Source organism: Paracoccidioides brasiliensis (assembly GCF_000150735.1).
Source record: "Paracoccidioides brasiliensis Pb18 unplaced genomic scaffold supercont2.1, whole genome shotgun sequence".
Lineage (NCBI taxonomy): Eukaryota > Fungi > Ascomycota > Eurotiomycetes > Onygenales > Ajellomycetaceae > Paracoccidioides > Paracoccidioides brasiliensis.
This window is the reverse complement of record NW_011371358.1, coordinates 1355388-1382204: the sequence shown is the minus strand read 5'-3', so window position 1 is coordinate 1382204 and position 26817 is coordinate 1355388. Positions and strand designations below refer to the sequence as shown.

Below are 26817 nucleotides of genomic sequence, written 5' to 3'. Positions count from 1 at the left end.
TTTCAGAGCCCTGCCAGGGTGCCCACAGATCCACTGCCAGAGGGATATGATGATATTGCAATCTCTACTGGTTTAATGACTGCTTGCTCGCTGAATCTGCCTCCACCCAAGATTTCATGTTCTGGGGCGAGTTATTAAGCCAAACAAATGTTTACTGAATTAGCTATATATTTTTATATGTAATTTTCTATATATATTTTCATCCTATAATATATCATCTTAAAATCTAATTGCGTTGTTGAAATGACGTTGAAAATATTTCATCATAGTGATGGCGAAATGGCGGGCGTTGGGTGTAAACGGGCGTTGGGTGGTGGATTACGTTAAACGAGACCAACTGCACTCCTCATCCCACACCATCTCCTCAAGTTTGGCCGTTGAATATGCCATCGTCGTTATTCCATCTATGACCTTTAATCATGCATTCCCTCCTAGTGTACGCAGTGCAAGCCAACAACGGAGCAATCCCGTGTCTTGAGTTTTCGAAATTTGGCTATAGAAATGAAATATCCATGGACGAATTCCAAGGTTTCTTTCCCTTGTCAACACCCTATGATCAAAATCTTGGAAGGGGACTGCACAATGCTATCGGCTTATCTAAAATATCTTATATTTACTTGCAGAAGCCTTCATCTTCTATTCATCACATACATACAGCTTCTTTTGTGGATGTTCGGCGTACCCTTCTCTCATCTTGGCAATTGTCATCCCGCTATTTGCCGTGTCCAAGATTCTCTGGTCGTCTGTACTTCACCGGTCATGTGGAATCAGATGACAGGGTCATTTTGCCTGTCTTCGTATGATCCCCAAGGGGAGTTAAGAGGACATCGTACAGGCCACTGAGTTTTCTCCGCCGAATACACAAGGAGAAGCAAAGCCGAAAACCGACCGACTGGTCGAGCTTTTGAGCTGGGTCATCCCAACGCGTGAACTTGATAGGGGCGTGGGAGCAAGGGGGGGCGCATTCGAAGAGGAAGAACGAGCCACCCGCACATATGCGATTGTGACTCGCTTGGGACCTTCCCCTAACAAAACCGGATCACTTCTGGTTTACAAATGGAATAGGAAACTTCGGCCTGAATCTGACCACATTGCCCTCGTTACCGAAATTTCGTACAGGTGCCTACCCAAAATGGAAAAGAAGAAAGAGAAAAAGCTCTCATTACTCACTCCCCCGTGTTACACTTTTGCCGCGCTTCCTCCATGTCGGTTTGCAGTCTATGCTTCCAGCCTCACTGCTGAACCCGATTCTATTCTGCGTGTTTATCAACCCGAGTCACCTGTCACTATTCATATCTTCCTCCATTCCTGACGTGTTTGGCTGCCGCTCGCTTGCCACATGTACATGATTTGAACGATGTCCCAACCCCTTGCCCAAGATGCAGATCCAAGCAGAAACCCCCGTGGTGAGCAGCCTCGTGCTTCAAAGAAGAAGCAGAAGCGGGCGGTTCTCTCAATGCCGTCCATTAATATCTCCATGGGCAACTTTACATTGACGCTGAGAAAAATCAACCTGTCTCGAATTCTCTCGATATTCTCTGGGAATAAGAGGAATGGCGGTGACGGTGATGGTGGTGGTGGTGATGGTGATGGTGATGGCGACGATGATCCACAGGAACTGACTTTCAAGGAAGGCTTCAGACTCTACAAATCTGAGTACCATGATATATGGGCAGGCATATTGGTTAGTTCATCGCATATTCTTCCTCTTCCTATTTCTCATTCCGTTCTATGAGTCAATGCTGACCTCGAAACTACTTGGCTTAGTTTCTACTCACCCTTTTTGGGTTTATTTCTCTATCGTCTACGGTAATCGACAGATTCGAGAAGGGCATGGACTTCAAGGGTCACACAATCAACGATCCTACAAATACCATTGCACTGGATATGAATACCTTCATACTTTTCTCGGTTGTCTTATCCACCGCCTTTACCGCTTCAATGGCATACTATCAAATTTTCTTATTTTTCACTAATCAGTTGGTGTGGTTCACCGGGATATTTAATGTCGGTTTTGGTTTGGGCATCGGAGTTGTCTACATGTATAGGAGGCAATGGGGCAGCGGGATTACCCATGTAACTTTTGGGGGACTTGCTCTTGTTTACTTCGTGAGCTGGATACCGCGGTTCCCCTTCACCACACTCTTGCTCCGAACAGCAGCCACGGTCACGAGGCGCCATGTCGCGGTTCATCTAGTAAGCTTTATCGGAGGAATACTCGCTACCTCCTTTGCTGCATGGCTTTTTGTGACGCTCGTTGCGGTCTACATTGCCTTCCAACCCAACGAAATGAGATCAAACCTTCTATGTAGGGACCAAGAATGCAAAGCTGTGATTACCATCGCACTTACGTCGTTTATCACGTTTGCATCCTATTGGATGACCGAGTGGATGAAGAATACTATGCATACCGCTGTTGCCGGAGTGTACGGGTCTTGGTATTTCTACGGCGGCAATTCTAATCCAATGCCGAGCGCACCATTGAGAGGCGCTCTAGGACGAGCATTGACTCGCTCCTTCGGAAGCATCTGCCTCGGAAGCCTGTTCGTAGCGCCGGTTGATATGTTGCGCCAGGCGTGCACCATCATCCCCAGACAGGAAGAGACTGTCGATCAAAATACCCTTGAGGAGGTTGCGAACCGCGTTTTGGGGGTAGCCATGAAATTTCTTGGCCGCATAACCCAAAGTTTTAACAGATATGCCTTTTCCCATGTGGCACTTTACGGGAAACCATACTCACCGGCTGCCAAATTCACATGGCAAATGATGGAACATCGCGGAATCGATGCCCTCGTTAACGATAGTGTTGTTGGAGCTACAATCAGTATGGGTTCTCTGTTTGTTGGTTACCTGTGTGCCTTTCTTGCGTACATTGAATTGGGCTACACTGTGCCAGATTTCAACAGGGGAGAGACGTTCACGTCTGCTGTCATGGCATATGCGTTCCTCTCTGGGTTTCAGATCTGCAAAATTTATATGGCGCCGGTAACCAGTGGGGTGGATACAACGTTTATGGCAATTGGGTTGGATCCAGAGATTTTAGTCACTCAGCATCCGGATCTATGGGAATCCCTGGTGGCTGTTTATCCCAGGGTGCAGGAGTCTATTCATGCTTAGCTTCCGTGCTTTGCCTTGGTTTTCGCTAAAACGCAGGCTGGCAAGTGGCGCTGGGTGTTTGGGACTTTGTTTTGGATCGCAGAATTGTCTTGGGGGAAGTAGGAGTATTCCTTCGTTTTTTCATATCATTATCAAGGTTCATTCGATTCCCTGTCAGTCAATTTGTCTCTCTCTCTCTCTCTAAACAAGGGATGTACATACTGTCCCTTTGGAGAATATGAAATGATTGACTCTTAATTGGCTTCTTTATGCCACCAAAAGTGATGGATTTAGTTTTGGAGGGAGTGGTATGCCAGTTCAATCCGTAATATTGTGTGAGGAGAATGGACTTAGCGCGTAGTATGTTGAAATTGGTCTTTCGATTGAACTCACCCCCAATATGTAGATTTCCAGCAAACTCTTTTGAAAATGACGTCCGCTTGCCTGTATTATTTTCCCAACTTGACACACGGTCCATAAATTTAGCCCCTATTCAAAGCCATGCGGGCCCTAAGCAAGTGGTAACGCGCGTCTAAAATAAGGTTTTGGCGACTACAGTTGGGTTAAGCACGGCTTAGTCATTACCAGAACCACCAAATCAACCTAGTTAACTAACGGTGCCACTTCACAAATCAACAGTCTGGACAAATCTGAGGCATATAACGAAAAGGGCTTTGCAACAAAAATTGTATGCAATGAAGATGAATAGTCATTCCTCATACTTTACTAAGGTTGCTGGTGTCTGCTGATGCAAAGAGAAGTCATCAGAAGATCAGTTTATATCCTGTATTGAGAAGATGATCTGAGAAGAGACAGACGGCTTTCCTTTTTCTTTTTCTTTCTTTTTTTTTCTTTTTTTTTTTTTTTTTTTTTGCCTGGGAATGATAACCAGAGCTCTCTAGATCAGTGCTTCACCTTATTCCCGGTGCCCCTCCCTTAAGCTCTTGAGGTAGGAACTTTGAGAGACATGTCTGAGGATCCAGACCTGCTGGATGCCGTCCAGAGAGTTCATGGAGCAACAAACAAGCTGGACGATGGTGATGGTCTGGGCAGTTGGATAACTGGCGCAGATTCTGGACGCTTACCGGATGGAGCAAATCAATTCGGGAAAGGACCTCGATCACAGCGTCGAAACTGCGAAATGCAATCTGACGAGAAGTTGAAAGCAGAGCTGGAAAGGGAGTTTCTGCACCCATCACCGCGATTTAGTTCTCTGTGGCTAAGTAAGCTGCAACAGTATGTTCCCATATTTGCAGATACACCTTATCCGGTTATGTGCCAAAAATCAAAAATTGATAGCGTTTAATCTAGGCGATGGGAAGTTCCCGTGGACTACCATGATCTGTTTGAGCTGGCACCTCCGCAAACCCGCACCATTATCCGGTTTACCCGGGAAGGTCTGGAAGGTAGGGTTACTGGTTATCGTGAGGTTACTGTCCCTTCGGGCAGTGCTACTGCAAAAAACTCGACCTCATTGCTTAGACGGCCAGCAGGCCGTGCTGATTTCGTTCGCGGTGCTGCTGGATTTTTCCCGTTTGCACCTGGTGGGCTAGAGGGCGTGGAAGCCATTGCTGAACTTGAGTCTGAGGCTCAAGCTGATGAGCGGCGGGCTGCTACAGGAGGGAAGTCCTTGGGGTTGGATAGAATTATTAACTTTGGTGTGGAAGGTGGTTTGTTGGAGGTGCCCCCGGGATTTTCCAGGGGATTGAAATTTGGGAAGGCGAAGAGCAAAGATGAGGAGGGGGATGTTCAAGAGGTGGAGAATACTCTGGAGCAGAACGATAAGGCTATTGATGAGATTACTGGAGAGGGTTCTCCCACTGACACAGATAAGAACTTTGAAATGAGTGAACCACTTGCAGAGGACTTGTCCACTACTGATGAGGAGGAAGAAGACATCGATTCTTTACTACCCGTTGAATATCCAGCTTTGGAGCCAAGAGGTCCACTTCTGGCGCCCTCTTCGAAGAGAGGAGGCAAAGAGTGGGCTCATGTGGTGGATGTTAACAAAGAGATTACAAACTTTTACGATTTGGTACCCGATATGGCACGAGAATGGCCGTTCGAGCTGGATACCTTTCAAAAAGAAGCAGTATATCATTTGGAGAATGGAGATTCCGTTTTCGTTGCCGCTCACACATCTGCTGGGAAGACTGTGGTGGCAGAATATGCGATTGCGCTCGCTTCCAAACACATGACTAAGGCTATCTACACGTCTCCGATAAAGGCCTTGAGTAACCAAAAGTTCCGTGACTTTAGAAATACATTTGAGGATGTCGGAATTCTGACAGGGGATGTACAAATTCACCCCGAGGCAAGCTGCTTGATTATGACCACAGAAATCCTCAGAAGTATGCTTTATCGCGGAGCTGATCTTATTCGCGATGTGGAATTCGTCATTTTTGACGAAGTTCACTATGTGAATGATCTGGAAAGAGGTGTGGTTTGGGAGGAGGTTATAATTATGCTTCCAGAGCACGTTACGCTTATTCTACTCTCCGCCACGGTTCCAAACACATACGAATTTGCGTCTTGGGTTGGCCGTACTAAAAAGAAGGATATCTACGTTATTTCAACCCCCAAGCGCCCAGTCCCATTGGAGCATTACCTATGGGCTGATAAAAGCATGCTGAAAATCGTCGATTCGAACAAGAACTTTATTGAGAAAGGATGGAAAAAAGCAGATGACATTTTATCTGGGCGCGACAAAGCTCATGCTCAGAAGGCTACAGAATCCCAGCCCAATCACAATAGAGGTGGCTATGGAGATAGAGGTCGTGGTGGTGGGCAGCCACAACGTGGAAACCAACGAGGAGGCACCCAACGTGGAGGGACCCAACGTGGTGGCGCTCAACAACAAAGAGGGGGTGCACAACAGAGGGGCAGAGGCCAACCTGCATCTCGTGGAACCGGCAATATCGCTAGAACAGGCCGAGGCGGTGGACGAACGACGGTAGCACAGGACCGACATATCTGGGTTCATCTTGTGCAACATCTGCGAAAGGAAAATCTGCTGCCAGCATGTGTTTTTGTATTTTCCAAGAAAAGATGTGAGGAAAATGCGGATTCTTTGTCGAACCAGGATTTTTGCACGGTGGCGGAAAAGAGCTCTGTTCATATGATTGTTGAGAAATCGCTGGCCCGACTAAAGCCAGAGGATAGAATCCTACCACAAATTCGCCGTGTCAGAGAGCTGCTGAGCAGAGGCGTTGGTGTCCACCATGGCGGTCTTTTGCCAATTATGAAGGAAATCGTGGAGATATTATTCGCAAAAACCTTAGTGAAAGTTCTCTTTGCGACAGAAACTTTTGCCATGGGTTTGAACCTCCCTACAAGGACCGTTGTATTTTCTGGTTTTCGAAAACATGACGGTCGATCGTTCAGAGACCTACTTCCAGGTGAATATACCCAAATGGCAGGGCGAGCGGGACGGCGTGGGCTTGATACTGTCGGGTCTGTGATTATTGTTTCGTCTGGCAAGGATGAAGCGCCACCTGCAGGTACCCTTCGTCGCATGATTTTGGGCGATCCGACGAAGCTTCGATCGCAATTTCGCCTTACCTATAACATGATTTTGAATCTGCTGCGGGTAGAAGCCTTGAAGATTGAAGAAATGATCAAAAGAAGCTTCAGTGAGAATGCAACGCAGGCACTCCTCCCGGAACACCAGAAGCAAGTACAAGTGTCTGAAGCTACACTGGAGAAAATAAAACGGGAGCCATGCGCCATTTGTGATAATGACATGGAAGCTTGTCATGAAGCCGCCGTGGAGTTCTCGCGGTTAACTGCTCAACTTCATGTCAATCTCCTTTCATCCCCGATGGGGCGGCGACTGTTCTCAGCCAAGAGAGTGGTTGTGTTTAAAAGGGTGAGGGAGACATATTGAGTCCCAATTTTGAAAACCTTCCACTAACTTTTCCCTTTCTTTCATAGAATGGAATCAGAACGGTTGGTTTGCTCGTGCGAGAAGGCGTGGCTCCTGGACCAAATCTTGGTCTGCAGGTGTTCGAATTTGGTCCAATGAAATCCAGCCGACATCCGAGTGATATTCTTCCATACCTTCCAGAGTTTCGACATTTGTTTTCTCCACTCTCAACGGAGCCTTTTGAGATGGTGCTGAAAACGTACAAAATCGCACTTGAGGATCTTGAATGTGTAACCTCGACAGTGTTAAAAATAGGGGGTCCGACTTGGTATTTAAATATCAAGAAAGGTAAGCATATCCAATCAGGGATGTTTGAATCCCTTCTGTGTATTTGTGGCTGACTTCTTGCAGAGGCATTGAAAGTTGCACAAAAGGACCTTGTCCCGATTTGTTGCTCGTGGAAAACTAGTTCTTGGAATGAATTGGAGTGGGACCGAGTGAAGGAACTTCAAGTGGTCGAGATCTTAAATAAGCGAAAGGAACAGGAGGCTATCATTGAAGCCTGCGAATGTCTGCGATGCCCGCAATTTTTGAAACATGTGAGTTTGGAAACACGTCTCGTAATTTTTTGAAGATTTATTTAATTGGATAATACTGATACTTGGACAGTTCGAAATGCAACATGACGAATGGCAGGTGAAAGAGAACATATCGCAATTAAAACAATTAATGTCGGACCAGAACTTGCAACTTCTACCAGACTACGAACAGCGTCTTTTGGTCCTCAAGGATCTTGGTTTCGTTGACGAGGCATGTCGAGTCCAATTGAAAGGAAAGGTAGCCTGCGAGGTAGGTGGTCCCGTAATTCATCCAGCTAATTCCTTTTATTTTCAGGCCATGACTAACAAAGCTCTGGCTGTAGATTCATTCAGCCGACGAACTGGTCCTGACGGAATTGATTCTGGAAAATCTGCTCGCAGAATACGAGCCAGAGGAGATCGTTGCTCTGCTGTCAGCCTTCGTCTTCCAAGAGAAGACCGAAAGCGTACCTTTGCTAACACCACGGCTTGAAAAGGGCAAAGAGGCCATCATCAAGATATCGGAGAAGGTAAATGACTTCCAAATCAAGCACCAGGTCATTTTATCGAGTGAGGACTCCAACGACTTTGCAAGCAAGCCACGGTTCAGCCTAGTCGAGGTCGTCTATGAATGGGCACGTGGAATGTCATTCAACCGGATCACCGACCTGACCGATGTGATGGAAGGCACAATTGTCCGTGTAATCACTCGGCTGGACGAAACATGTCGGGAGGTGAAGAGTGCTGCGAAGCTGGTAGGCGACCCGACCCTGTATAGCAAGATGCAGCGGGCCCAGGAGATGATCAAACGCGACGTGATATTTGCGGCATCACTTTACATGTGAAGGGAATATCTAATGAGATACACATTGGCTGCTTCATCTGTCGATGTTTTAGGTCTGCAATGTTTGTGTTTTGACAGCAATCTCAATGGCCAGGGTCATATTTGAACGTTGATCTGGTGCTTAATAACTGCGTGTGGATGTTTGCGTGTGTAAGGGTACACATAAAATTAGATCTGTCAAACCCTTGAGAATTTTGAAAATCTAGAGAATCGATTCCGTCCATGATAGTAGTAAAAAAATAAATAAGTAAATAATTGAGTTAAATACCCGGAATCTTGCATTCAGATATATACAATTTGTAGGCATATTTTATTAATTATGTTTGGAATTGTTGGAGTTTCCCAGAATTGGCTAAAGCAAAACGATGTTTGCTGATGTTCCTGTTACTAAGGAGCATCAAATAAAAAGAAAATTAATAAAAAATAAGTTACAAAAAGCACCAACCTCAATTTTAAACTGCGGTCCCCCGTCGGTCTGTGTCCTTTCTCTTAAACTTTTTCTACCCAACAACCCTTCAAAGAAACCCACCACTATTTCATCTTCACACCTCAATCAGCCATTCTCCGCCGCATATCCTACACCAGGGCCACGGCCAGCTTTTATAAGATCTGGAATTCTAGTTCTGTCTTCAGGCCCGGCGCTGGAGGTTGTTATAAGCGCGAGATGGATGTAGCAGCTCTCCGAGAACGTATCCAGGCCACCCTCGACACCAACGCGGAGGCTCGACAACAGGCCGAGGCGGACCTGAAATATGTGCGTCACTTGGTTCTCTCTCTATATATAGACGTACATATAGGTATCGTTTGGAGTATGCTGACTCTTTCCGCACAATTAGGCCGAAGAGCAGCCTGGATTTATAAATGCGCTGGTCGATATCTTGCAGGCAGAACAAGACAATGGAGTTCGACTATCGAGTAAGGGATCAAACCCCCCCTCCCCCCACATTATTTTATATTCACATCTGTTTTTTTTATACATATGCTATGCATGCACACATTCACAAACACACATCTTTACCCTACCATATTTCATCAATTGTGAAATTATTTCGGTATTCTGATCACTGACTTGGAGCTTGTTTTTCCTCTCAGCTGTTGTCTACCTGAAGAATAGAGTCTCCAGAGGATGGGCCCCTGCTGAAGAACAACCAATCCACAAACCTATCCCAGACCAGGATCGAACTCCGTTCAGAGCGCGTATCATACCCCTCCTTGCATCCTCCCCCCCCGCTGTTCGATCTCAACTGGCTCCCACTCTTTCCAAGGTCCTCCAGTATGATTTCCCTACGAAATGGCCCGATTACATGGACGTGACCCTCCAGCTACTCAATACGAACGATGCAAACTCCATCTTTGCAGGTTTGCAGTGCCTGCTGGCAATATGTCGCGTATACAGATTCAAGTCTAGTGATAAGAGGGGGGATTTCGAAAAGGTGGTGGAAGTTTCGTTCCCTCGACTTCTGGATATTGGGACTCGTCTTATCGATGAGGAAAGTATTGAAGCTGGAGAGATGCTGCGGACTGTTGTCAAGGCATATAAGAATGCTATCTATGTGGGTTAAGGGACTTTTATTCCAGAGATTGTTGGGCTGGCTAATCTTGGGTTGATCTGGCTGACGTGGAATTCCTTTTCTTATCGGTTAATCTAGTTTGAACTGCCAAATTTCTTGATGACCCATCAAGCGACGGTGGCCTGGTGTTCTCTGTTCTTGAGAGTCATTGGGAAAATCCCTCCAGCGAGTTCTATGCTCGAAAACACTGACGAACGGGAGCTTAACCACTGGTGGAAGGCCAAGAAATGTTCATATGCCAACTTGAACCGCCTGTTTGTTCGGTATGTTCATGGTAGGTTATTTTCGGGGGTAACAGACAATCTAACCCGGTGATTCGTTGGCAGATACGGCAACCCCAGTCTTCTCGGGAAAACTAATTCAACAAATTACACACAATACGCGAAGTCCTTTATTACCACTTTCGCTCCAGAAATTCTCAAAGGTTATCTGGGGGAAATCGATAAATGGGTGAATGGCCAATGGTTAAGCAAGCCTGCGCTTTCCTACACTTTGGTATTCTTGCAAGACTGTGTCAAACCCAAGGCGACGTGGGACCATTTGAAACCTCATTTGGACAATCTTGTTCAGCACCTGATTTTCCCAGTCTTGTGCCAGTCCGACGAAGATATTGAGCTGTTTGAGACTGATCCTTCGGAATACCTGCATCGAAAACTGAATATTTATGAGGAGGTTTCTGCGCCAGACGTTGCAGCCACCAACTTCCTTGTCGCACTTACACAGAGCCGGAAGAAACAGACGTTTTCCATCCTAAGTTTCGTCAATGGTGTTGTCAGCAAGTATGAGACTTCCCCGGATGACCAGAAGCTTCCTCGGGAAAAGGAGGGCGCTCTTCGCATGATTGGAACCCTCGCTTCCGTTATTCTGGGTAAAAAGAGCCCCATCGCGGACCAGGTAGAGTACTTTTTTGTTCGCCACGTCTTCCCCGAGTTCAAGAGTCCTCACGGCTATCTCCGTGCCCGGGCTTGCGACACCTTGGAAAAGTTTAGTGAGTTGGACTTTACCGACCCCAACAACCTCATGGTGGTTTACAGGAACATTTTGGAAGCATTGGCCGATCCTGAACTTCCTGTGAGAGTGGAAGCTGCATTGGCTCTTCAACCTCTTATCCGCCACGATGCTATCCGGACCTCCATGCAGACTAATATTCCACAGATCATGCAACAACTTCTCAAGCTTTCAAATGAAGTTGACCTGGATCAGTTATCAGGTGTCATGGAGGATTTTGTTGAGGTTTTCTCCACAGAACTGACTCCTTTCGCCGTCGCTTTGTGCGAGCAGTTGAGGGATACGTATATGCGAATTATTGGAGATATGCTCGATGAGCGAAAAAATACTTCCAAGCCCGAGGAAGATATTTACGGTGATTTCCTAGATGACAAGAGTATTACTGCATTGGGCGTGCTCCAGACCATCGGAACTTTGATCCTGACCCTAGAAAGCACACCGGATGTGCTTTTGCACTTAGAAACTATTTTGATGCCTGTTATCACTATTACTCTTGAAAATAAACTTTATGGTAAGTCGTTTCTATACTTGTGCGTACAGCGACATGGTGCTAACTACAAATAATACAGATTTGTACACCGAGGTTTTTGAAATCATTGATTCTTGCACTTTTGCTGCCAAATCTATATCTCCCACCATGTGGCAGGCATTTGTTCTCATGCATAAAACATTTAAATCTGGAGCTGAATTGTATCTTGAAGGTTAGACTCGGAAAAAACCCCTTTTACTTTTGCTTTCTACTAAACTCATATGTTCCGTCCTAGATATGCTACCGGCTCTGGATAATTTCGTCACATATGGCTCAGCTACACTGGCACAAAACCCTGTCTATCTTCAAGCCCTAGTTAGCATGGTTGACGACATTTTCCACGACGAGAAGGTTGGAGGTGTTGATAGAATTTGTGGTTGCAAGCTTGCAGAGGCTATAATGCTCAATCTTCGAGGGCATGTCGACCAATTCATCCCAACGTTCATATCCTTGGCAATGACCGTCTTAAGTTCGGATGAAACACACGCCAAATCTTACCGCATCCACTTGATGGAGATGGTTATCAATTCAATATACTATAACCCATTGTTAGCACTCCAAGTTCTGGAGTCCAAGGGATGGACGAACAAATTCTTCAGCACCTGGTTCTCCAACATCGACATCTTCAACAGGGTCCATGACAAGAAATTGTGCATCGTTGCTATCACTTCGTTATTGACCCTGAGAGCAGCTGATGTGCCCGCAAGCGTGCAACCAGGCTGGCCTCGTCTCCTCCAGGGAATTAGCAAGCTTTTCCAAACTCTCCCAGCTGCGTTGAAGCGTATGTGCCCTTCTTGTTCCATTCTTAATATATTTTAAGGAAACTTGTATTCTAATCAATAGCAGACCGCGAAGAAACTTCAAAGGAGGTCGATTACAGCTATAATGACGCCGATGACGATGATGACGATTCGAACAACGATTGGAGTGGAGAGGTTGAGTGGACAGCACAAGATGAAGCTGACGGTCCAGATAGAGATCTAGATGATGAAAGCCAGTCTTATGTAGAGTTCTTAAACCGAGAAGTAAACTTGCATTTCTTTTCATCCGAATACTTCTATTGACATCACTGTGTTTGTTAACATTATCCACTACAGGCTATGAAATACGCATCGATGCCCGGTGACGAAGATGAAGAACTTGATGAGGAAGGTTTGCTTGAAAGCCCGTTGGACAAGGTGGAGCCATATGGCCTTTTCAAGGCTGTTTTGATGGGTATGTTTTTTAAGTTTTCTTCATGCCTCTTATGTTATCCACAACAGCTTCTATGGAATGTCCTAACACTCTTTTCACAACAGGTCTACAACAAGAACAACCCGTCCTCTACGAGACCCTGACGAAAATTCTCAATGCAGAGGAGCAACAGATCATTCAAACTGTTGTCCAAGAAGCAGATGCAAAGGCATTGGCTTTTGGGAATGCGAACGTTGCAGCTGCAGCCGCGACGGCAAAGGCAAATAGCGAAGCCTGATCTGGCAAGAGAAAACAAAAAGTAAAAAAAAAAAATATAAAAAAAAGAAAAAGGAAAAGGGAAAAAAGAAAAAAAAGGCGGCAACGGACTTCGAAAAGGACGGCCTTGTTTGTTTAATTCATTTTTGTCCTTATTCTAGCTACAATTACCTGTTTAGCGTTAACGTTGTTCACCTATATACCATTTTTCATATGTGCAGGAATTGGCTGTTTTCAGAATGGACATATGCTATATATAAATTCTTTTCGCTTTTCTGCTCTTTTCTTGTGCCATCTTGTTGTCTTCCTTCCCCCCCTTTGCCCCCCTTTTCCCCTTTCGACTCATTAGCCATATTTCCCCTTTTTTACCCAGTCCCTCTCAGTAAAATCCCAAAGGCAATCACCGTTCCCCCTCCCACTCCTTTTTTTATACCACATTGTACATTCAACTGAACCGATGTCGGACCTTCAGCCTCTCTCCTCTCTATACTCTCTCACCCTTTTAGTCCTCCTCGATTCACTCCGAACCCAGTCTGTGATACGCCTCATTTTGCCTACTAAGTGCTGCAATTTATTACCTAACGAAATGCCCAGATTTATATCTCACTTGTTTAAAAACGCTTGCTGGATTTGAGCTCAACCTGCAAAGACAGGATTCGGATACAATGAGATTTTATTTTATTTTGTTTTGTTTTGTTTTGTTTTATTTGCTTTTGTGTGTGTGTGTGTTTTGTTTGCTTTTGTGTGTATATATATACTTGCGAATTAGCTGGGACAATGGCTATTCCAATAGATGCCTGAATGACTGGGATGATTTAACCGAAGTCCAGTTCCAACTCCTTTCAACAACCTGTACTTCAAAAAATTCGGTGTTTTGATGATTGAATTGCTTAGTCAATCTGGGGTTGGGTTCCAGCTTTTATCACCCCCGACGTCATCATGATGGCTGGTTGTTGCACCAATCTCGTCAAAACGCCCCAATGCCTGTAGGTTTCAGAGCTTTGAATCTTCTAAAAGTTGATATCATACAACTCCACAGCCATATATTTAATCGGAGGCCCCTAACGCCCCGTTTTGCTTATACTTACCGAAACAGGGTATTCCTATTCAGATTTTTTGAAAAAAAAAAGAAAAGAAAAGAAAGGGTTTTAGTCAACTACGATATCTAGCCCTATGTCTATCAAAAGAAGAACCACACACATTGCGTCTTCCTACGTGACCTCCAACAAAGAATACCCGGCCTATCCAAGCTTCTACGCCACTTATATACGCATACACATACATGCAAGCCACCCCATATAACAGGGGCAAAAACCGCGAAAGAAAGAAAAAAAAAAAAAATGTCCGCCCCCAACGCTGGCCGCCAATCCCCATCTCCATCTCGCCAAACGGGGCCCCAGGAATCCGACATCCCGGGCTGGACCGGAAAGGCGGAACAAACTGTCACAGACGGACACGGGTCGGATGCAGAGCAGCCAATGGAGAACCTTGCAGCTGGTCGACGTACTGGTAGTGGCGATGTTCCCGGTGCGGCTGTTGATAGTCGGTGCAATGTGAGGTTGCTGAGTAACCCAGTGCATCCGCTCGAGGAGGAGTCGAGGAGGAAGTTGGAGAAGGGGGTTGTGGGGATGAGGTGAGGGTGGATTTTGTGAGGGGTTAAAAGGGATTCAATCGATTGCGCTTTGTGTTTTAATTTAACTACGTTATCTCGTATGCATTGTCATTGTCATCTCATGCTATATGTATTGTATCATATCATACTACCAAATTGGGAATAAAACACAGGGTAATAATTTTTGAGTAAAACGAATAACCGAAAATTTGGGAACTGCGCGAGTCTCTGGACTTGAGCAATTGTCGTATTATAAGGATGCTGGAGAAACAATGAAGTTCATTCGTGAAAATTTTCATGAAAGACATAACTATTAATAATGAAAACACCCCCTAACGACAACCGCCATCCATTGATTCATGCCTTTTTCGGCTCATCCGTGGCAGCAGCAGGTTCTCCCAAAGAATTCGCAGGAGCCGTTCTCTCTGGCTGCGTCACATCCGCATGCTCTTTATGCGCCTTCCCATTCTGCAAATCCGCCAACCGTCTCGCCTCATGATGAATATCCTTAATCTGCTTATCGCTCTGCAGATAGAAATCCCGAATCTTGTGTCCCGTGGGCGTATCCAGGGCCTTCTCGAAATACGAAGACAGCCCCCGCAGACCACTGGCAGCCTTATCAGTGATGCCGTAGCTAGAATCGATGCCCCTGGCCTTATCGGTGGCGTGGAACTTGGAGTCGAAGTCGCTAAGGATCTGGTGGAATTTGGCGGAGAAGCCGTGTTTCTGGTCGAGGCTGATGGCCTTTTGGATGGCCGTATCGCTGATTCTGTAGCCCTGCGCGAGGTATTCGGCGATTATCCGTGAGCGGGGCTTGTCTTCTTGCTCGAGCAGGTGGTTGTTTTCATCTTTGGCTTCAGAGGCGTCGGTGGATCTACCGCCAGCGAGGTCGTCGATGTTTGCGGCTCCGGTCACTTTGACAGAGGATTGACCGAGCTGGGTGTTGTCGAGTAGGAGCGCGGTTTTAGCGGCGCTGGATGATGTAAAGTAAATACGCTGTGACCAAGATTTAAAAGGCCCATCCCGTTGTGGGATTGGTCGAGGGTATTTTGGGGGGGGGATTTGGGGAGATTTGTTCGTGGACGACTCACGCTTCCTTTTCAAACGTCACTGTTGCAGATTGAGGAGCATCTGGCTCTCCTGAGCTTGGGCTAATTGACAGAGAAGTGATTTTTCCACTGGGATATAGATCGTTAGCTGTTGTAATATTCTAAAGAATCGACACAGGTCAAAATGAAGGACAACCGGCCAAGTTTTGGGATATATGTTCCGCCCATAACGAATGAGATAGGAAATAGAGGGGACATACCAGAAACTAAAGAAGTCCCGCACCTCCTTCTCGGTCGTCTTGGGCGAGATATCCGAAACGTGAACGGTGGTATGCGAGGACATGGTTGACGATAATGGCAGCAAGCAGAGATGTAAGCAGTGGACAAGAGGGTTTGCTTCTGTATACTGTTGCGGTGAGAAATTTTGGTTTCCAGCAGAATAAGAAAATAATACAAAATCATCCAAACGCTGACGTCGGGGGAATCCGCCGCGGTTAAATAGGAACAGGTTTGTGAAGGGAAGGAACCTGAGACTGCGCCACTTGGCCCAACTTGGCGCATTAACAGGTGATCAAGCCACATCCAGCCACAGGAGTCTGACGTAGAGCTTTGCGAGGTTCCGCACCCCATTAAAACCGGTTGGAGGGTACTTCCGTGCATGTTCGTCAAAGCTACGACAACGCGGAGGCCAACGACTGTATCTTATTTGCATTGTGTACTCCTCCGTGCTCTGTGCTCTGTGCTCTGTGCTTCCGGGAGGAAATGCAGGGGTCTTATCCTTCGAGGATGGATCTTACAAGCACAATACAGTACATTAAACGGAGTTCATTTTCAAAGCAGATACTTCGTCAATTCAGTTAAAACTGGGAAACAGAAATTAAGAAATCACATATAGTTTTTGTCAAAAAAAAAAATATATAAAAAAACAACCTATCATATTTTCGAAAAAGAAATAGGATCGTGAAGAAAATAAGAAGAGAGAAAAGCCAAAAATAAAAATAAAATAAAATAAGGAAAGAAAATGAAAAAATGAAAAAAATGAGAAAAGTAAGGTCATTAGAAACGGGCTAGGGCATAAGACTGTGGTTGGATATCAATCTGAGATCGCGGGATAACTATGTTTTGGTTTGTTAGACTGGACTAGCCGCCCGTCCTCCCCGTGGCAGCTGCAGCATAAATTGAAAATGGTAATCGGGTAGCGGTTGATGGTCATATAGGTGAAGGATAGCCAATTTATCGGCGTGTGGGTTTTTTTCTTGTTTTTCTTTTCTTTTCTTTTTTCTTTTTTCTTTTTTTTTTAAAGCAAAATCTGCCCCAGAGAAATGCCGCTTTACGGCACCTGGGCTTCATTGCTTGACAATGGATCAGCAATCGACGCTTCGCGCAGACCTGTCGTGAGACTCGACGTAGCTCCAGAGCTCTCCATACGCTGTCGAGGGGACTGCGGTTGTCGATAATCCCTCAGACTGGATTCTAGCTCTCGAATTCGACGGCGAAGCATTTCATTTTCGCGCTTGACGGCTTCCAGTTCCGCGCGGTGGTGGGCAGCCTCTTCGTACCGTGACATGGCTGCGGGAGATGACATGGAGCCGGATCGTGCGTGGTCTGTCGTGGCAGGTGGTTGGGAGGTTGGGTTTGGGACGGCATGGGATGTTAATGAAGGGCGATGGGAGTTGGAGTATGGGTGCGATGAGGTGTGGGAAGAGCTGGTGTTAGAAAGATGATATGGGAAAGGCTCGTTGTGTGGCTGATACGACGAGGAGAGGGATGGGGAGGCATTGCCAGATCGTCGGCGTGACGTGACGGATGCCTCACGGCTGAGGCTTCCCCGGGCTATATCTAGGGACGGCCGCGAGGAGGATGGTGTGTCTCGTTCGCGAGATGGGGCAATACTTGTTACCCCTCCTGCCAAGGCTCCTGATGTCGCGCCCGCAATGCTCCGAGAACTAATGCTGGAAGACGATCGGTGGCGTGATGGCGTTGGATGTTGCGGATCCAACGGGTCATTGACGTTTGTTGACGTTGAGGATGCAGTTGATGCTACTGAGGCTGTCTGTTGGCGGAGGAGAGTGAGTTCCCGTGTGAGGCGATTGACCTGTTATCATGTTCGTTCAGAGGTGGCTCTCGACAGATATACGGTTATGCTCGACAAAGGAGATTTTCACGTACTACTGCTTCCTGCTCTTTTTCTAACTCCAAATGTAGATCAGCGACCGTTAGAGGGCGAGGATGTCGGAGTGGACCTGGTAGAAAAGTCGACACTGTTAGTACGCAGTAAAATCCGGGAAAGAGATATGTAAGCGCGTGTAGAGGACATGTACCTGGTCCCATTCCCACACCAGTATTATCGCCCACAGGCACACTGGGAGATGTGGGAAAATGAGGAATTGGAGGTGGGCCCATGACTTGCGAGACACGTCGAGATGCTGAGAGGGAAGGTTGAGATGAAGTCGAGCCGGTGGTGCCTCGGGGTAGCGGGGACGGAGGAACAGAATTTAGATCGGGAGCCATCGTAGATGTCTGGTGGTGGTGGTGGTGGTTTTTTTTTTTTTTTCTTTCCCTTTTCCTTTTCTTTTCTTCCTTCTCACAATAATAACAATTGACTTAATAATGATGAGGATGTATCCGATATTTTCTTTGAGGGGAATCCGACTTTAAGTAGGTTGTCTGAACTAGATATCTAGTGGATACCGGGGGGCCCGTTGGGCATTTAGCTCAAGAGGCAGAGACTGGATGGAAAGCTTCCAATTGGCTCATTTGAGGCAGTATCTGCGGCCAGATCCCAATTTCTGATGTCTGCTGGTGTCTGCTGGTGTCTGCTGGTGTCTGAGGAGTATGTATCGCTGGTTGTTGAGTATCGCTGACGTCGGAGTATGTACTGGGATCAAAGCGTCCAGAGGTTGATTGAAGGCGTCGCAGGGCAGCAGTCAACTCATCGATAAGACCAGTCCAGTCAGCCAACCAGTCAGTCGGCGGGGGAGAATTGTGGGTGTGGTCTTAGAGTCAATAGGCAGCCATTTTCCTTTTATTTTTTTTTCCCTTTCTTTTTCTCTTATTATGATCCAAACCGGGTCAAGAAGACGTTGAAGGACGGTGCCCAGGTAAGAGACTTGTCATTCACTTGGATACGGGATCGACGTAATAATCTTCTTAATAATAAATAACCTTGAGGAGACTCTAAATGTGTAATTAATTAACGGCTTGGAACATTTATTTGGTTCTTTGACTCACTCGACAAATCATTTCTTGTTAATCGGGGCTGGAATGCCAACACCTGAATTGATAACAGACTGTTATTGGCTGATTACCTTTTAACCCAGGCCTTGCGAAAGGGGATGGTCAGATCCTTGCGCTGTGAGCCCTTTTTTTTTATTTTTATTATTAATTTTGGGGATTTCTATAACTATATTATTGTCTTATTAAGTGATTTTCCTACAAGGCCCTCCTGGGCAGCAAGGCAAACAACTACTTTTAATTATTAATAAGACTCCCTGTCCAGCCCTGCTCTGCCGTGTTGTTGTTTTACTTGACAGGTTAATGTCATTTGAGACTGTTTCAGCTGCCTGCAGACGTACGTGCCCTGGTGTAGAGTGAGTGGGCTTGATTAATTCAATGGGGCGTTCACATCCCTTGCCCATATAGATATGCTCGATATTAATTAGGGGGTTATTCAACATCATAATATACCGAGCAGTCATCCATCCACAGTATTCTTCCTTTCCCTTTTCATGTGTAGTGCAATTCGGTCGACACGCTTGAGAAGAAGAGACATTCGGACCTATCACGGGCTGGAGCTGGACTAAGACGGCTGAACTAGGAGAATTTGCTGTGGAGAATGATGAACAGACCAAATTCTCTACTTCCCCGTTTGATGTGTTAGATCGAATATATGTATATATGTATATATATAGAACCGTGTCATATCTACTAAGAGCAGTTTCACCGTCCAGTATCACGACTTGGATCTCTCATGTCGATGAGATGTATCGAGCTGTTTCTCTGTGACGAAAAGAAGTAAGCTGTTCACGATGAAGGAATTTGAATGATCTTTGAAGGGTCAGACAGCACCTTGTGTTCATTCCCTCTTCTCTGACTGGCAAAACTCCTGTTTTTCTCATCTGCTTGAGCAGAGTGACCATCCACGCTGATGGAATCCGATGTCTCTGAAAGACAGTCTACTTTGAGAAATGCACCATGTTGGTCCAACATTTCTGAATGATCGATCCGAGCCAGATGTTTCCGGTGCTCAGTGGGAGTTGTCCTTCGTGACAACGTCGCTTCGGAGGCATCCAGGGGGGGATCCTTGAATAGATCAAACCCAGAACACTCTCCAGTTACAACCCAATAAATACCAGCTCATAATATTCCAATATCTGTCTGATCAGAATATACATTGTCGTCAACAGCCTCCATGTTGGTATCCAGGAAACCAGAGGCAAAATGGATCACTCTGTAAAATCGCAAATCTAGATGCAAGGAGAAAATTGCGACTGGCAATATCTGCTACAGTAACAGCGGCGCGCCCATTTATATGACCAAGGGTGCGAGACATTTTGGCCGAACCATGAAAGTTGAAAATGGGATTTAGGGGGGTTGGTTTTCCTTTAAATATTGTACGTAGGCCGCCATTTGCCATGGAGGTGAATGGTTGTCTTTGAAGTGCTGTTGCAGGGGACCACACCATCGCAGTGTCCTAGCCATCGATATACATCCTGCTCACATTGGATGATTTCAATGCTAAGATCGATCCACTTCATCATCACTTCTGCCTATATATCTCAACGGGGCTTTAACAGCCGTTCCATCACACAGGACCACCAGCCCCCGATCGCCCTTAGCCAAGAACTAGATCTCCAGAAGTTGGATTGCCGTCAAGGTGCGCGAATGGTGAAGTCACTTTTTCGTTTATTTGGAAAAGTGGAGATAAACCGTAAGTATTGGGACTGGACAGGGTGCTCAGTTTGAAGAAAGGCGATATAGGACATGCTAGAAACATTAGCATGCTAATAAATACATTCTTGCTTGGGATGCATCATATAGTTATGATTGACCGCTGAATCAGGCTTCCACATGATATCTAGTCGCTGCAGTAACCTGGGGATTCCTCTCATGTAAATTGTCTATGCAGCTGCAGATATTATTATCACCCTGACCTGCTTCCAAGAAACTGTGAGCATGCACCTACTTAAATATGTAGTGGGTTTTAGCTACCAATGGAACATGTGCCCTGCAAAGAGGTATATCTTAAACGTGTGTTCGATTTAATGGCGAACTAGCTTTTTTTGCGCAATATGAATGTATATCAGAAGCACAGGAAATAGCATAGCCTCTATAAGAGAGTAGCAGTGGCTTTTATCTACATTTACAGGAGCCATAAAACATAAAAAGTCAAACGGACACACTCTCAAAGGGAAGCAAAGGAAACAATCAGGGGAGAGGTGGTAGCTATTATGATGGTTAAGCCGTGATTCTGCCACAGGCAACTTCAAAAAATAAAACCAAACAGAAAAGCAATACTACCAGATCCATGTGAACTAAAGACCAGACACAGACATAAGCCGCCAGCGCCCATATACAGTAGGGAACGAGTGATCGATATGAAGAAAATGAGTAAAAATAAAATAAAAGCAAAACATAAAGGAAAAAGGCCAAAGGCAGGGGGGCAAAAAATAGCTTTGCGCTTGGTAAAACCATATGCATACGTATTCGTTTCGGGTTTTTCATCATAAAGATAACATAGGAAATAATTGGGCAGGTTTGTGGAGTAGAGATGAATAAGCATGGGGATGAGAGTAAGTGGATTCTTGAAGGTGTTAAATTTAGGAGCCAGGAGTCAGGTAAAAGTTAAGTAGGATTAGGCAATAAAGTGGCTGTTAAAAGTAAAAAAGGAGCAGCCAGTTACCGCCGAGCAATCGGACTTCCCTGTGAGAGGAGGCCTATCTCAACTTGCCGCCTCCATAGTATTACTGCCTTCTGGCACAATTTCCACAGAATTTGCCTGCAGCTCTTTATCAGCAAGATCCCTCTCATCCTTACTCAAGCTTGGACCTTGTGAAATCGACGAGGTGTTTTCCTGGGTCGACGCTGGCTTTTGCTCCAGCGCTGGATTGGTGATAGATGGAGTCGCATAATCATCGAATTTCACAGGCTCCGTTGGCCTCACGCGCTCGAGGTGATCGTTAGAGCTGCTTCCTTTATCTTCATCGCCAATGACGGCATCAAGACTCCGGAAACCTAGAAGGGGTTCAAGAGCAGAACTACTGGCATTGGGAACGAAACTTGTTCCTATCTGCTCACCAGAAGTAGATTCGACTAAAGATGAATCCGAAGATGAGGCACTTGAGATATATCGGAGATGCGAGCGTTTGGCCGCGGCATTCGATGGAGAACCGAAAATAGAGCCAAGCTCATCATCACCAGGGGACTTTACACTTTGCCTCGACGGGCCCGGAGATGGGGAATCGATTTGGGGAGGCTCAATCTGAGTTTCGGGCCGGTCAACACCTTTACCTTTGTAGCTCGATGGATCATGTGCTGTACTAGATGGATGCGGCTTGTTGGTAGCAGCGCCATCTGCTCTATTCCCAGCAGCGTCCAAAGCCGTGGAGCTAGGATTGTTGCTGTCAAGACCAGTCCTCCTGGCTAACTTCTCTGCTTTCTTAGCTTCCTTTTCTCGACGCCTGGCCTCCCTCTTGGCTTCCTTCTCTTCCTTTCTTCTCCTCTCCTCTTCAGACGCAAGACTCAATCTTATAGCTTCCATCATCATCATCTCCTCGAGCTCGTCCATTCTACTCCGTCTCGTGCTGGCGCGAGCAGGAGCTACATTGATTATACTATTCGCTGGAGATTCATTTTCGCGACCTGTAGTAGAAGCCCGTCGCTCAGTCAAGAGAGCAACAGAGCCAGTTTGGTTAGTTGTGTTGTCTGATCCATGACCAGTTGTTCGTCTGAACATACGCCTTCTATTGCTTCCCGTACCTCTAGAATCATTGGTATTACGCGATAAATACGCAGCTGTGTGCAACGCAGTTGCGGCTGCAGATCTCCTAGCTATCTGTGCACGTGCCGTTTGGAGTTTCTGAGCCCAATCCGGGCGAATTTTATCTGTTGTTATGACAAAAGGGGAATTCGCAGATAGTGAAGTTGCGCGATGACGTGTGGGTACGGATGGTGAATTCGCATTCCCAGACGCGACGGACGATGAGGATGATGCTGGTGTGGTTAAAATATTATTCAGACTGTGACCGGGGATGTAGCTAAGACCCCTTCGGAAAGGAGGTGGGGAGTAGGTAACACCGAAATCAGGCTGGACACAGAAAGGACATGCAGCCGGCTGGGATACCAGTTGCACGTCTTGCTGTGGGATTTGTGGGATTTGTGTTGCAGGTGGTGCGGATGTAGAATGTAGGTGTGGGATTTGGAAGAGTGGTTCTGCAGTTTGACTGGGCTGTACATTTTGGCTGCGCCGTCGCCGTTCCGGGGGATGGGGATCAGCTCGTTTGATTTGGACAAAACACTCCGAACACATTGTTTGATCACAGCATCTCGTTCTATTGAGGTAAGGGGGATAGTAGAGGAAACAGATAGGACATTCAGTCGGACTTTTATAGAGGTACGCTTCAATAGGTTGCCCATTAACAAATGGGTCTTTTGGAAGTTGCATCTCCCTTGGAGCCATCTCTGCCGGTAAGGATCCTCTGGAAGATGCAGTAAGGGACACCAAAGTTTTAGCACGACCACGGAAGAGATGTGTGCTGGATGAGCCAGAACCACTTGGTGGGAGCTGAAGTTGGACAGGAACGGCAGGAGATGTGGGATGAGAGCCGGAAGAAGTATCGGAATTGTATGACTGCGACCTGGACGTGATGGGAACCGTCAAGTTGGCTAGATTCTTCTCTGGCGAATCCTGCCCTTCTATAGCCCGTGGACAGAGTTTATATTCTAATTCAGGGGGGATTTCATCAGGAGCCGGGATTGGAAGCCCTCTCGCCGCAGCCATCAGTTGATGCTCCGTCCATGACTCTGAAAACTCCTCTAAACCTTTCCAAAAAGGTGCAAGTCGCCGTTCAATCTAGACAAAAAGTTAGTTTACGTATATGGCTAGATTAATGATATCAATCCTCGCAAGAACACACTCATACCATTAATTGGCGTACAATTGCTTTGTTGAAATCCTCTGGGCCAGGATAAATGCCTTGTGTAACCAAATAGCCGCCATCCACATGTTCTTCTCTCATGCTGCGTTCTCGTTCCTTATCCCTGGCGATACGGTCTCTTTCTAGCCGTCTCGCTTCCCTTTCCTGTTTTGTTTCCCTTCGCTCAACAGGAGCATCTCTATCAACCCCTTGACCGATCCCAAGGAAAGAAAGATCCGGTCGACTCCCACGAAATGGCCTCGGTGAGACACCGGGATTCAAATTCTCCGAATGATGATGTTGCTGACCTGGGCTTCCACTGGCCCCTGAAGCATTGGTCGAGCCGCGACCATGACTGTGCCGACTGGAAACGGATAATAAGGGAGGTCTTGCCTCCTTGGTGGCGGTATTTCCCATAGTCCGGCGGGGGAAGGCTTTATGCGGTGTTAAGTGAAAGGAAATGAAAGAAGCTGGTCAGGGCCAATTTAACCAATTTAACAAAGCTTAGAACAACTTCAGAAAGCTTTCCCTCTGGTCGACAGTGCACGTTGTTAATCAGCAGGAAATGAGAGGATACTGTAAGTGACGACCTAGAATTGGATGATGGGAGGGGTAATCGGACCAGTTGATGGACGCGACGATAACAACGAAGATCCGGCCATGAGAGCGACAAGCCTTTTAACCATAGCAGAGTACGTGGAAGAAGAGAGTCCGTCCGGCAGACGTGATACAAGCTGGCTCGACTAGGTCATGAGATGACTTCGGTTTCGCCTGGGCAGCTGGATGAGATATACAGCCAGGCTAAGAGGGAGACTTTTTTGAAAGCAGATAGCGTTGGATGGACATACAGTGACACCAAAAAAGAGCTCTGGATCGACTGCAACGCTTTTCTGAAATATAACCTTAGAAGCTAGCTTTATAGAAACCCGGTGTTGTCGCAGTCCAACACTCCGGATATTGGGGCGATTCTGGAGTTAGGCTTTGTTTGTTGGCTGCAGTTGGAAGTTGGCCTGTCTCAAAGTTGGTCATTCTGCCAGCGCCTGCCGTCCCGGTTGGGTGACTCCCTCCTCACCGCTTTACCAGTCACGTGACAAGTTGTAAATTACACAACTGTATTAAATACGCCAAATACGTCGAATACGGCATTGATTGTTTTGGCCGCAAACAATAACTTTTTTAGTATCCCTAGGACCAACTCAACAAGACACTTTTGATGCCGTCGATTACGACGATGACAAGGGCAGCAACATAGTCTACGGGTATGAGGTCACGATGATAAGCGCTGGCACTACCCGTCTCCATATCTCCCCGTTGACACCAGAGCTGCTCCAAGCTATCTTGCCGCCGTCAGTTCGCGAGGCTGCGAGGGACGTTTCCTACCATTCCGTGCAGACCTTCCCAGAGAACAGCTACGGATTTGTCAATCTACCTAAAATGGAGGCGGACAAGATTGTGAAAAAGTTGAATGGTTCCATTCTGAAAGGTAAAAGGCTGAAGATACAAGAAGCACGGCCCTCTAAACGCCTTCTGCCCGACGACGAAGCGCCTCTTCCCGGTTCTTCTTCACCCCTGTCTAAACCGGTGAAATCTTTGAAAAAGCGGAGAGACTCGGATAATGTTGTTGATGGGTACGAATTGCCTCAAGAAAGACGTGTAAAACGCGGTTGGACAGAACCTGCAGGTCGTGACAAGCGCAGTCGCAAATCAGATAAAAAGGGCGAAAAGCGCAAACCTCAGCGCTCAAAATATACAGAAAAGTCGGAGTGCCTGTTCCGGACGCCAGTGCCTCCCAATCGCACTGATGCAATGAAAGAGAAGAAGAAATCTTCTGAGAAAAGGAGGAAAGATAAGAAAGGTGGTGAAGTGATTGTGCATGAATTTGAAAAATCAACCACCATTCCAAGTTTTCTCAGGACTGGTGAGAAGCCAGCTGAAGATGGTCTCACCAGTGAGTATTTAGATGGAAAGGGGTGGGTTGACCGCAACGGAAATGTCAAAGAGAAATTCGTTATCACGGAGAACGCTGTCACAAACCTACCACTTAAAAAGTCGGAACAGATATGGAAGAATAAGAACAGCACCAATCTCTCGGTAGAAAAGGTCGCTCCTCAGGAATCCTCGCCCACTGAGGTCGACAGCGACGAGACGTCCTCGAGTGGCTCTTCTATTGAAACTTCCTCTGATGAAGAAGATGACGATGCATCTTCCTCCGGTACGTCTTCCAGGGGGGAAGACTCGATGTCTTCGTCTTCATCCTCAGACGAAGAAGAGGAGAATCACGACGACTATGAGAAAGACGAACAAGTTAAATCACCAAGCCTCACTCCCAAAGCCACCGCCAAGCCATCTATCGTTGTAACGCCGAGCCCTAGCAAGCCCGCGGTCCCCAAAACCATCACCGGGGAAGTGAAATCCCCTCTCCAAAACTCCAATCTCAAACAATTACCGGAGTCAGCCACGGAAGTCCATCCCCTCGAAGCCCTCTTCAAAAGCCCCGCAAATCACCGTCAATCCAACAACCTAAAACCTCCGTTGGAAATCAATACCCAATTCAGCTTCTTCGGTGACGATGACAGGAACATCGAAGAGGGTGACTCTGATACCGCAGTCGCAGGAAACCAACACTCTCACTCTTTTCTCAACACAGGAGAGCCCCAAACCCCTTTTACGAAACTGGACCTGATGTCGCGGGGCGTGCGCAGCGCAGCCCCGACTCCTGACACTGTGGCACCGAATAAGAGTAGGTTTTGGAGTGATAATGAAGAAGAAGATGACGGCAACGAAGACAACCGTGACGATGATGACGACACCGGTGATGGGATGGATATTGATGATTACCCTAATAGGGACGGCGATGATGTTGTGGGGACACCGCCAAAACCTCCTGCGACTGCGTGTGCCGATGATAATGCTGCAAAGGAGGGAAAGGAAGAAAGCGAGTTTTCAAAGTGGTTTTGGGAGAATCGGGGGGAAAATAATCGAGCGTGGAAGAGGAGGCGAAGGGAGGCGGCGAAGGGGAAGAGGCAGAGGGAGAATAGGCAGAAGGGTTTTACGGGGAAGTAAATATTTGAGACAGGAAAG

At 46.5% G+C, this 26817-nt stretch overlaps 10 protein-coding genes across 10 annotated transcripts; 6 read left to right on the top strand and 4 right to left on the bottom strand.

Annotated features, from left to right (window-relative positions):
* Positions 1-271: 271 nt before the first annotated feature.
* Positions 272-478, top strand: PADG_00427 (uncharacterized protein; the record flags this gene model as incomplete). Its single annotated transcript, XM_010757519.1, has 1 exon — positions 272-478. One exon carries the CDS (start codon positions 272-274, stop codon positions 476-478), a length of 207 nt encoding a protein of 68 aa, XP_010755821.1.
* An 879-nt stretch (positions 479-1357) lies between these two features.
* Positions 1358-3117, top strand: PADG_00426 (uncharacterized protein; the record flags this gene model as incomplete). Its single annotated transcript, XM_010758044.1, has 2 exons — positions 1358-1684; positions 1768-3117. The coding sequence occupies 2 exons, from the start codon at positions 1358-1360 to the stop codon at positions 3115-3117; spliced, it is 1677 nt and encodes a 558-aa protein (XP_010756346.1).
* Positions 3118-4063: 946 nt separating this feature from the next.
* On the top strand, positions 4064-8384 carry PADG_00425 (SKI complex RNA helicase subunit SKI2; the record flags this gene model as incomplete). Its single annotated transcript, XM_010758043.1, has 6 exons — positions 4064-4332; positions 4408-6964; positions 7030-7309; positions 7373-7560; positions 7631-7810; positions 7884-8384. The coding sequence occupies 6 exons, from the start codon at positions 4064-4066 to the stop codon at positions 8382-8384; spliced, it is 3975 nt and encodes a 1324-aa protein (XP_010756345.1).
* A 663-nt stretch (positions 8385-9047) lies between these two features.
* PADG_00424 (uncharacterized protein) lies at positions 9048-12962 on the top strand (the record flags this gene model as incomplete). Its single annotated transcript, XM_010757518.1, has 10 exons — positions 9048-9137; positions 9220-9298; positions 9476-9936; positions 10033-10217; positions 10281-11473; positions 11532-11663; positions 11727-12272; positions 12338-12516; positions 12589-12706; positions 12790-12962. The coding sequence occupies 10 exons, from the start codon at positions 9048-9050 to the stop codon at positions 12960-12962; spliced, it is 3156 nt and encodes a 1051-aa protein (XP_010755820.1).
* Positions 12963-14280: 1318 nt separating this feature from the next.
* On the top strand, positions 14281-14577 carry PADG_00423 (uncharacterized protein; the record flags this gene model as incomplete). Its single annotated transcript, XM_010758042.1, has 1 exon — positions 14281-14577. One exon carries the CDS (start codon positions 14281-14283, stop codon positions 14575-14577), a length of 297 nt encoding a protein of 98 aa, XP_010756344.1.
* A 332-nt stretch (positions 14578-14909) lies between these two features.
* On the bottom strand, positions 14910-15944 carry PADG_00422 (uncharacterized protein; the record flags this gene model as incomplete). Its single annotated transcript, XM_010758041.1, has 3 exons — positions 14910-15525; positions 15644-15730; positions 15862-15944. The coding sequence occupies 3 exons, from the start codon at positions 15942-15944 to the stop codon at positions 14910-14912; spliced, it is 786 nt and encodes a 261-aa protein (XP_010756343.1).
* Positions 15945-16931: 987 nt separating this feature from the next.
* Positions 16932-18112, bottom strand: PADG_00421 (uncharacterized protein; the record flags this gene model as incomplete). Its single annotated transcript, XM_010758040.1, has 3 exons — positions 16932-17696; positions 17771-17844; positions 17923-18112. 3 exons carry the CDS (start codon positions 18110-18112, stop codon positions 16932-16934), a joined length of 1029 nt encoding a protein of 342 aa, XP_010756342.1.
* Positions 18113-19624: 1512 nt separating this feature from the next.
* Positions 19625-20014, bottom strand: PADG_00420 (uncharacterized protein; the record flags this gene model as incomplete). Its single annotated transcript, XM_010757517.1, has 2 exons — positions 19625-19903; positions 19994-20014. 2 exons carry the CDS (start codon positions 20012-20014, stop codon positions 19625-19627), a joined length of 300 nt encoding a protein of 99 aa, XP_010755819.1.
* A 1528-nt stretch (positions 20015-21542) lies between these two features.
* PADG_00419 (uncharacterized protein) lies at positions 21543-24153 on the bottom strand (the record flags this gene model as incomplete). The annotated part of the gene is made up of 2 exons (XM_010758039.1): positions 21543-23672; positions 23743-24153. 2 exons carry the CDS (start codon positions 24151-24153, stop codon positions 21543-21545), a joined length of 2541 nt encoding a protein of 846 aa, XP_010756341.1.
* Positions 24154-25008: 855 nt separating this feature from the next.
* Positions 25009-26799, top strand: PADG_00418 (uncharacterized protein; the record flags this gene model as incomplete). The annotated part of the gene is made up of 1 exon (XM_010757516.1): positions 25009-26799. The coding sequence occupies one exon, from the start codon at positions 25009-25011 to the stop codon at positions 26797-26799; it is 1791 nt and encodes a 596-aa protein (XP_010755818.1).
* Positions 26800-26817: the final 18 nt, after the last annotated feature.